At 41.8% G+C, this 10,561-nt stretch overlaps 1 protein-coding gene across 1 annotated transcript in view; it reads right to left on the bottom strand.

The window, feature by feature from the left end:
• Positions 1 to 9,927, bottom strand: part of LOC141830570 (uncharacterized) — a 13,535-nt gene extending 3,608 nt beyond the window's left edge. The window contains exon 1 of the mRNA XM_074717975.1: positions 9,534 to 9,927. Coding sequence (XP_074574076.1) covers positions 9,534 to 9,927 — 394 coding nt within the window. The remainder of the gene's footprint in view (positions 1 to 9,533) is intronic.
• Between the last annotated feature and the right edge of the window lie 634 nt (positions 9,928 to 10,561).

Raw genomic sequence — 10,561 nt, 5'->3', positions numbered from 1 at the left:
CGCGAGAAACCATCCCCTGTTCACCGACGTACGCGCACGGCCAGCCCCTTCCTCCCAAACCTATCCCATTGTGATCCTTGATCAACGAAGAGTCCAACGCCGGCCGATTGGGTATTTTTCCGGCGACTGGAAGGGCGCGACGGAGAGGGTCTTTCCGGCGTTTCCAAACTCTTTTTCCGGCGAATCCGGCGGTCTGCTGCATAATCTGAGTCCGGGGCTCGTGGAGGGGTTCTCCTAGGATCTTGGAGCTCACTTGTATCAACAGCAACACCATCAGATCACAAGGAAGCTGAGGATTTCCAGATTTGCCACTTCAAACAGCTCGCGCAAGGCACTGTTTCGTTCGGAGAGGGTTTTTCCGGGCTTCTCAGACGTCGGGCAGCAAGTACAACACACAAGAGACCGACGTGAAGATTCCGAATCGATCAGTAAGGCTGGATTGACACCCAGTTGAGGATAACAAGCGGAGAAGGGAGAAGAGGATGAGTTTTACAGTTTTTCTGCATTTTCCAGTTTCTGATAACCTTGTTTCTGATTTCTGAAATGTCCTGTAATTCAATCTCTTCGTATCTTTGTGAATGTTGGCGTTGGATTCAAGTTAGCTGTTGTTTTGATTCAAATTAGTTTTAGAATTTGCTTAGATTTGTTTAATTTGCTTGGTTTAGTTTCCATCTTCTCGGCTGAATTGAAATTGTCTGAAATTCATCACTGGCCGTGCCAATTGGCATTGTTCAGTGCCATCTAAAGTCTGAATTTAAGGAAGTTTAGGTTTTGAGTTGTGTTAAGCTTTAGAGCCTTGCATTAGGTCCCCTAGTTCTTGTTTATGATCTCCTACAACATGAAGATTTTAACTCTTGCATTGGGTAACTAGAGTAGACAGATATTATTTGTAGCCATTTAGGTTTTATTGCTTAAGTCAATTTGAATTGCATTCTTAGGTTAGATTAATTCTTAGGTTTTCTTTCTTGCTTTCATGTATTTTTCATTTATATCTTGAATTTTAATTCACATTACATTTCAAAAATCGCCAAAACCCCATTTTCATTGAAAACCCTAAAAAGAACGACCCAAGCTCAATTTAAGCAATTATCTACTAGTCCTTGGAAAAATACGACTCGAGGCCCCTATACTTCGTTCATTTTGTATTCGTTGTGGGTTTTCTATAAAATCTATAAATTCTAATTTGAAGCCCTATCCTGACACTCCATTTCGGGCTTTTCACGGCGTACCTTATTACGTCGCGGTTGTCGACGCTTTGTCCTATCGCTTGCAGGCCGTTGAGAATGTCCTTGATTCTCGCGTGTAGTCCACTTGCCATTTCTCATTCTAGCATTTTAATGTTATATAATTTATTTATTAATAAATCTCTTTTACTTACCTTGGTGTCGGAGGTTCCTTCGTGGAGCTCGATCAGCTTCGTCCACAGATCTTTGCCGCTGCTGAATGGTCCGACCCGATTTAGTTCTTCCTTAGTTAGGCCACACTATAGTGTCAGGGTTGCATTTGCATCAACCTCGATCTTTTTCCTTGTGGCGGCATCCCAGAGCACGCAAGATTGTGGTTGATTATCACTACCAGTTGGGATTGTGAATCCCGTCTGGATGATAATCCACATTTCCACCTGTGTCTTCAGATGACATTCCATTTTGGTTTTCCAGTATGAAAAATCGTCACCTGAGAAGAGGGGTGGTCTTGCGCTGCTGAAGCCTTCCTGGTGGGCCATTTATCTAGCACACAAGAAAGACAGGAAAAAAAATATTCCAAGACTTGGTCTTGGATTAGTAGTATGGGAGAAAAAAAAAAAATAAGAAATCGAAAAACGGTCTTGAATCAGTGGTTGCACTATTTTCAAGAAACCCCCGCTCTGATACCAATTGTAGGATCGAAATACGCGCTAGAGGGGGTGTGAATAGCGCATTGCACGCTTTTCGACTTTCGTAAATCCTCGAACGATGCGGAAGTAAAAGAATAATGATAACACAGCGGAAATGTAAAATGCAGTAAGTAAGGGACTCGTTTGTTTTTACTTGGTTCACAGCGCAACACTGCTACTCCAAGGCCCACGGTCCTTGACCGTTTACGTTGGGCAATCCACTAAGTCACTTGCCCCTTTACGGCAGCAAGTGTATCGAAAAATCGTACAAAACTTGATTATAGTAATTAATTAAATTAAATACAGAATTTTGTTACCAAACTTTTGGCTTTTCTCGGTCGCTCCCCGGAAGTAAAATTCGGCGCCTTGGTGTAGAAAGGAGTAGCTTGAAGCAGGTACAGCACCGACGTCGAAAAGGCAGGGCTCGGGAGTCGCGAGAACGGAATTTGGAAGCGTTTGGAATGATGTTCTCGGCTGCTAGTCGCGGGCGTCTTTTATAGGCTTGCTGAGTCGACTCAGATGTAGATCTGGGTCGACTCCAGCCTGCGTGGCAGATCAAGTTCTATCGTCTTCGCCCGATTTCTTCTCTGAGTCGACTCCGATTGACTTCTGAGTCGACTCTAGTCGCGGTGGTAGCGGCATTGATAATTCTTTGACCCTGAGTCGACTCAAAACCTCACCTGAGTTGACTCCAAGATGAGTTGGCGAAAAGTCGACGCGCAGACTTCTAGATTCCAGCTGACTCGGCTGGAGTCGACTCCAAAGTCCATCTGAGTCGACTCCAGACCCGAATTTTCAGCTTTTTGTCCGGAGTTAGCATTCGTCTGACTTTTCCTTCCTGCAAGAGATGTTAGCTCAAAATAATAACATATAAAGGATTAAGTTGGTCTATTAGACCAACTATAAGTCTTAACTTCGGATCTCCAGTGAGATCCTGGGTTAGACTGACGCCTAATGTTCCTTTCGGGAATGCGTCCTCACCCACTCCCCTCGGGAGAATTTACTTGATTGCTAACTGAGTCCTCCTGACTTGTTGGACTTGTGCTCGGCTCTATTTTTGCCCCCCAGGATTTATGCGGTAACAGATCCTCCTGATCAGCCCAGACTTCTGCTGCAGCTTGGTCCTCTTGACCAAGCTCAGACTTCTACAGCAACTTGGTCCTCCTGACCAAGTCCAGACTCTACCTGGTGCACTTTGACTCTGCTAAGACTTCATGCCTAGCAGCACTAGGACTTAACCTGCAAGCTCAGTTTAACTTGGTTAGCCAAACCAAATACTTAACTTGATCCTAGTTCCATAATCAAAACTCTGGTTCGATTTGCTAGTGCTTCCTGCACTAACAGTACTCTCCGAGTATCACCCCTACCCGGTGTCGAGGTAGATCATCGACTCAGCTGCGTACTGCCATACAGCCACCATCACCTCGATGGAAATACGGTGTGATAATCACCTATATCAATATATCACTACAAGCCATCTACCATCACGATAGACCCACAAGGGATTTACAATCGTTCATCATACATCATGATTAGATGCTTAAATCATAGCAATCAGCACCTACCATACTAATCAATAAGCGTAGGTATAACTCATAATGATCTTAGGTATCATAAGGAAAGAACCATATCAATAAGGATCACAGATGTCCTATAATTTACTCTCCGAGAGTAAATTTGTATTGACCAAATACAGAGATTACCCACCTAGTGTATTGCCAAATCAAACAATAGAACCCCCCAAAAATAGATCTTCATATAGTATCAAAGTCCTATAATCACTCAGGTCCTGCAAAAAGAACAAAATCATCCTAAACGAAATGATATATCAAAGAAATCCTAATCTAACCAAAGTCAGTTTGATTCTATTCAATTAACCTAACTTGGGTTAGACTAATCTAACCGTAGGATGGCTATAATCCAAGCTAACCACATTAGGTTAATCTTACTTGATTAAGTTCATACTTGTAAGGATGGCTCGAAACAGATCAATCCAATAGGATTAGACCTAGTTCCAACCCAACCTACTTAAAACCTAATCCTAGTTGATTGGATCAATTTCTAAGAAACCAACTCAAGAGCAATAGTATAGAACTAATCCTTCAAGACTCGGTTTCAAAGAATTTGCCACCAATCAACATAAACCTAACAAAATCCATAATCGATGCAACATTAATTCATCCTAATAAATAGAATCATGATAGACCAATCCAAATTGTAACTTATCTAAACTATGAACAGATTCTAATCAACAAGAACAGAACCCTACCTAATCAAGACACTGATCCATTTCATAGCAAGATCTAATAATACAAGTCAGATTGGTTTACCTCTTCGCCTCAAAATATCTTCGGAGAAAGCAAAGCTCTTACCGATCAAATTTTGGGCCTGATCCCAAGTTGTGATTTTCAATCTACACCTGCCATACTCCAATAACTCCAGATTCTGGTTTCTTACTAACCGGAACAACATATGAGATGAACAAGAAAAGGAAGAAAACATAGGAATCTCTTGTAACACCCACAATTTTTCCTTCAATAATTCTTTGATATTAATGAATGATAGCTTAGAGGAAAATTTAGTAGAAATACTAAATGGACCTTAATGTTTAAATAGGCTCCTACCCTTAATGGACCATTAGTAGGATTTTCCTAATGGGCTCTATGGGTTTAATATTTTGCATAATGGGCTTCTCTCTTATATGGGCTAGCCAATGACAAAAAGAAATGAAAATGGGCCTTAAGGAATAGATAACATTAATGGGCTTATCTCATGTGGGCTTTGCCTAAAATAAAAAGAAAAAGAATGGAGGTGCCAAGGATTGAACCTTGGACCTCAAGGAAGTGGCAAGCCTAGGAGAAGCATGAGGTAACTGTTGGTGCAAGATGCACTAAGATCTTGCCTAGAGTTTCGATGTTTGACATTACACCTAAGTCTGGTCAGTTTGACCAAGGGTTGATCCAAACAGGACCTGATGTTTGGATGTGTGGAAGTGAGCAAGAAGACCTAGTCGGTTAGACTAGGTAGTGGAAGTCCTGATCTGGATGATTGGGCAAGGGAAGTCCTAGTGAGTGAAGCTGGGCAAGGGAAAGTCCTAGTAGTAGGCTAGGCAAAGGGAAAGTCCTGATTTGGAGGATCAGGCTGAAGTCTTGGCAGAGTCAAAGTGCACCAGGCACAAGTCTGGACTTGGTCAGGAGGATCAAGTTGCAGATGGCTGGATTTGGTCAGGAGGACCAAGTTACAGCGAAAAATGGACTGATCAGGAGGATCAGTTGCATTTCAAGTCTTGGGGGGCAACGACAGAGCCGAGCACAAGTCCAACAAGTCTGGAGGACTTAGTTGGCATAAATTCTCCAGAATGGAGTGGGTTAGACTAACCCAAGATTTTGATAGAAATATGAAGTTAGACCCACTAGGTAAGACTTTAGGTTGTTGTATTTGCTTGCTTGTATACTTATCTTGCAGGAACCAGGAGCTGGAAGCAAGAGGAGAGGTGAAGCAAGTGAAGTCAACTCAAAGTCAAGCCCAAAGTCAACTCTGGTCAAACCTGGGTCGACTCAGATCGGGTTTTGAGTCGACTCGGCACTGGAGTCGACTCAGATCGGGTTTTGAGTCGACTCAGGCTGACGCAGAGTCAAAGTCTATCGCCGCTGACGCCACACAGGCTGGAGTCGACCCAGGAGTCAAGATGAGTCGACTCAGAGAGGATAGCGGGCGAAGGCGATAGAACTTTATCTGCCACGTCGTCTGGAGTCGACCCAGATAAGGATCTGAGTCGACTCAGGAGGGCTATAAAAGGAGGTCGCGAGCAGCAGCCAAGGATTAACAAATATACGCCTTCTTTCCGACCAGAGCCGCTACTGAACGCAACCAAGGCCAACCACTTGCAACCGGGGAAGATCCAGGAGGAGTGCGCGACGCTCAGGACTTCTGTAACGGCTAAAAGTGTTTGCTTTTAATTTACTTGTCTTTACTTTCTGAATTGTACTATTTGTTTTATTTACGGACTGTAAGATGGGTTTCTCCGCCTCCGAACACCGTTCGGAAAGGAGACCACTAGTGGACGGGCGCCTCCCGTGATTAGGCCTTGGACGTACTAACCCTGGGGGATTAGGAACCAAGTAAAAATCTCGCGTGTCCTTTGTGTTTGCTTTTAATTCCGCTGCTTATTAGTTTAACAGGTAAACAATTTCGAAAAAGTCATACGCGCTATTCACCCCCCCTCTAGCGCGTATCCCGATCCTACAGTAACCACAAGGTCTAGCAAGTTTTTGTTATGAAAATGATAGGGGACATGCTACTTAAAGTTAAGGGTACATGAAGGGGCACATGAACAAGTAAAGAGACACCTTGTTGCCTTTACTTCATGATTTATGGGAATTTAAGGGAGGAGTTGCAAAGTGAAGTTGTAACTCCCTTCCCCACTCTCCTTTTAATCCTCTCCCTACCGAAATTCCCTTCTCTTCTTCCATTTTCTCACCGAAAACCACTCTCTCCCTCTCTTGTTCTTCCTTTGGCCGAGAGCTTCTTGGAAGCTACCTCCATCAACAAAGCTCACAAGGCAAGGGAAAGGGATCTAGGAAGGCTTGGAGTCTAGGGAGAATAAGGTGAAGAACCAAAGAGATTTCAAGGCTTCATCTTCTCTTTTCTTAAGGGTATAAACTTTTCTAAAGACCTAGGTAAGACTCCCCTCACCTTGCAACATAATTGCTCTATGTTGATGTTTCCATGAATTTCTCATGTTTATGTGTTGTTGTTGTAAGAGCATGAAGAAACCTCTTCTTGATGTTTCGGTCAAATGAAAAACCTAGGATTTTAAAGTGTTGTTTCAATTTAGTATGGCTTAATATATGTTCAATGAACTTTTATGTTGATTTAGAGTTTATGAAGTTAAACCTAACTCATGTTGTATATTTTTAGAGTTTCGGCCATGGCATGTTTAGGGTTTCAAAGTGATGTTTTTGATCAAGCTATGTTTGCAAAAGATACATGATGATGTTTTATGAGGGTTTAGTTTTTCATGTGGATAACCTAGGGTTTTCATGCTATGATAGGGTTTGGCCATGCAAGAAACTTAGGGCTTTTAACCTAGTGATGGTTGTATATGCTTTTAACCTAGTGTAATACCCTTAACTATGTAAATTTCCTTCTATAATTCTGGAAAATAATGGATGATTGTTTGAAAAAGGGGTTTAGAATATTTCCTAAATGGCCCTTGATGACAAGATGACCCTTAGCTTTAAGGGACCATAAGTAGGCTAATTTCCCTAATGACCCTATGGTTTAAAGGTCTTGTTAAGGGCTACCCTTATAAGGGATAGTTTAATATAAAAATAAGGATTAACCATGCCCGAATAAGGGAGCATGATGGGTTAAAGACTTGGCAATAAAGAGAAGGGAAAAGAAAGAAAAAAAATAATAATATATATATGTGGAGGTGCTAGGAATTGATCCTTAGACCTCCAACATGAAGCAAGCCAAGATTAACCAAAGGAGATGGAATGATTTAATGAGAGAAGGATGGGGAACCATTTAGTTAAAGGTTAGGGACTAGGAAATCATAGGGAGAAGTTTTGGAGGGAGTAGTTACTAGGTAGTTATTCCCACTACCTCCCACTACTCCCATTCCCTCTCCCCTTTAGCCCTATAAAACACTTTCCCCCTTGCTTGTTCTCTCCTTTTCCCCCTTGGCCGAAACTCACTAGCCTCTCCTCTCCCTCACCGAAAATCTTCTCAAGCCTCTCCTCTCCTCCTCCACCGAAAATTTCCTCCCTCTCCTCTCCACCGAAAGCTTCTCCCCTCTTCTTCTTCCTTGGTGGCCGAAACCTACAAGGGGGTGAAGGGGGCTTGTCTTCACCGAACCAAGGAAGAGGAGCAAGGAATTTCCTTGGGTGGCCGAGAGCTTCAAGGGGAGGAAGACTCCTTCACCGAGCCAAGAGTGAGGAGCAATAAGAAAAGGGTTTTCTAGAACTCTAAGGGGATCCCAAGAGAAGGCTAAGGGATTTCAAGGGCTACTTCTCTTTCTTTTCTCTCTCGGGTAAAGGTTCATAGAACAAGGTAAGTTCCTCTCCCCTGCAACATGATTGTTGAATGATGTGGTTTCTGACTTGTTAAGCGAAAAATCTCCTTTTAGCTTCCTTCTTCATCCCTTAGCTTTGATGCAAGCCTTCAAACGTCTTCCACAAGCCTCGTGCCCTTCCTTGCACTTGCTTGAAACGTTTCCCTCAGCTTCATCGCATGAATTTTCCTTTGCCAAGAGGCCGTGCCTTCGGGACTTCACCTTTGCCATGAGGCCGCGCCTCCGGTACTTCACCATTTGCCAAGTCTTCAATCTGACTTTCCTGTGAACTCAATTCACACAAGTTAGATCACCAACATTGCCTAACTTAAACTTATTTTAGCCAAACATTAAAATCCAATTCCATTTGGGGCAAGACTGCACCAACAATCTCCCCCTTTTTGATGTTTAGCAAAAATTTATTTAAGTTAGGTCTTTAATACAACAGGATATAATATTAGCAAAATAATCATAATCATAAAGCATGAATCATAAGACAATGAGCATGAATAAACGCATAAGAACATGTTGATTCTAACTTAAACCAAACTCATTCTCCCCCTTTTTGACAGACAACAAAAAGATCATAAATTCAAAGGAGGCGGAAACAAATAGGAGGTAGGGCAAATGTTCAATAAGGAGCTTCATGCTTTAATAATAACAAATTTATTCGTTTAGGCACACACTCCCCCTGTAAAACCCTACTCCCCCTATAACATGCACCAACAATGGATTTGTGGCACCTAAAGTATAGGTTTAATCAATCCTATAGACCATAACAATGCTCATAGACATGCATCAAAGAATAGTAGGTCAAAGGAGACGCAAATAGTCAAGAAAGGGTCAAAATAGTAGTTTTAGCCACATCAGTCGACTGATCTCTGAATCAGTCGACTGATGTCTGATAAATTAATTTTCAGACCTAAATTTTAAAAATTCATAAGTAATTCAATTTTTGTTGAAAAATCATGAAATTTCATATGGTCATTACTTATAACATATATAATATGAGAAAAATAATTTTAAAATATTTTACCTATTAAAACTAAATTTTGATACAAAATTTTAAAAACTTTGAAACTCTTAATGGCACAAAGACTTTGTATCAATATTCTTGATTGGAAAGGTAGACTATAGGTAGGCATCACTATAGCATTCCTATAGGATTATGAAAAGTATCTAAAATGTAGATTTGAGGTTATGATTGAATATATGTCTTAACACCAAAACCAAAACCTCCCCCTAAATCCATAAACTAGTTGTACTCAACAAGACAAAATGAATAAAATTGAAGATCATATCATGCAACACATAAAGTTAAATAAGAATGCAAAAGTGAAAAAAAACAACCAATTCATAGAAACACTGAAGTATCATACACATAGCAACGTCATACAATAATAGCATAGTCAGATAATAATAACATCCCATAAGCAAATTTAATGTTCGAGATACATAACATTTTAACTTTTAAATTTAATCTCGACATTACTCAAACTCAAACACAACATCTAATCCTCAGGAGGTGGAGGAGGAGGAGGTGCTTGATATGACATGTGCATCCTCTACATCATATCATACATCTGCTGCTGCTACTGATACATCTACTGCTGCTGCTGATATGCCTTGTTCTGTCTTTGAGCAGCAGCTGTCCACTCCTAACGAAGGCCCCGAACCTCCTCAAAATAGCCTTGGAGTTCATGATGGTAGGTCTGAACGCCCTGATAGTAGTCATGAACCTCCTGGTGGTAGGTCTGGACGTGCTCATAATATCCATGCATGCACTCACCAAGGTCATGAAATCCCGGTCTACCCTCCCCTCAAGGTGAGCGATACGCTCATCTAGGTCACTAGCATGAGGTGTATCAGCTGCAAGGAGGAGGAGCAATAGCAGGGGTAGTAGGTGCATCGTCAGCCTCATCCTCCTCAGACTCGAAAGAATCAATCTCATGTGTAGCTCCTCGTGCAACGTCACAAGTCCAAGCCATGGCACCATCATGGAGTATCTTTTGACAGCTTCAAATTGATGGGAACCTGGAATTCTGTTTCCGTTGAATTCTTGCTGGACAAAAATTTTTTGAAAATAAACTCTTATCAAGTAGCCCTCATATTCAATCAACTAGGTGCTTGATCGATGCATTAAGATCATTGGGCTCTTGTGTTTGGTATTAAGGATCCATATAAAGAAAATAACTATGCAGCGGAATGAAGTAGTTGTACCTTTCTTCTTTGTAAGTTGTGTGGATGATTGTACATACCCGAAGACCTCTTGATCTTCTGCTGTATTCCTCTCCTCTTTCTAGACGTTGTGTGGGCAACGATTCTCCAAGATATCTCTACCAAAATTCTTCTATCCGATGGCAAGCAAGAGAAAAAAACTTTCTCTTCTTCTTCCTTTTCTCCTCCTTGTTCTTCTTCTTCCTTATTCTTCTTTGCCGCTGACTCTAGCAAGCCTTAGAGATCTTGTGTGTCATCCCATAGCAAGAGAGGAGGGAGAGGAGGCTTGGGCGAAAAGGAGGAAGCCAAGAAGGGGGAGTGTCGGCCCTTGCACTTGAAGGAGTTGCCGCCGACCTTTTGCAAGGAGGAGAGGCTTGTTAAATTGTGTTCTTTCCCTCTTGCAAGTCTCCCTT

The sequence above is a fragment of the Curcuma longa genome, chromosome 6 (genome assembly GCF_044706935.1).
Source record: "Curcuma longa cultivar G26 ecotype Majalengka, Jawa Barat chromosome 6, ITB_CL_G26_1.1, whole genome shotgun sequence".
Classification (NCBI taxonomy): Eukaryota; Viridiplantae; Streptophyta; class Magnoliopsida; order Zingiberales; family Zingiberaceae; genus Curcuma; species Curcuma longa.
The sequence above is the reverse complement of the archived record's forward strand: the minus strand, read 5'-3'. Positions and strand labels throughout refer to the sequence as shown.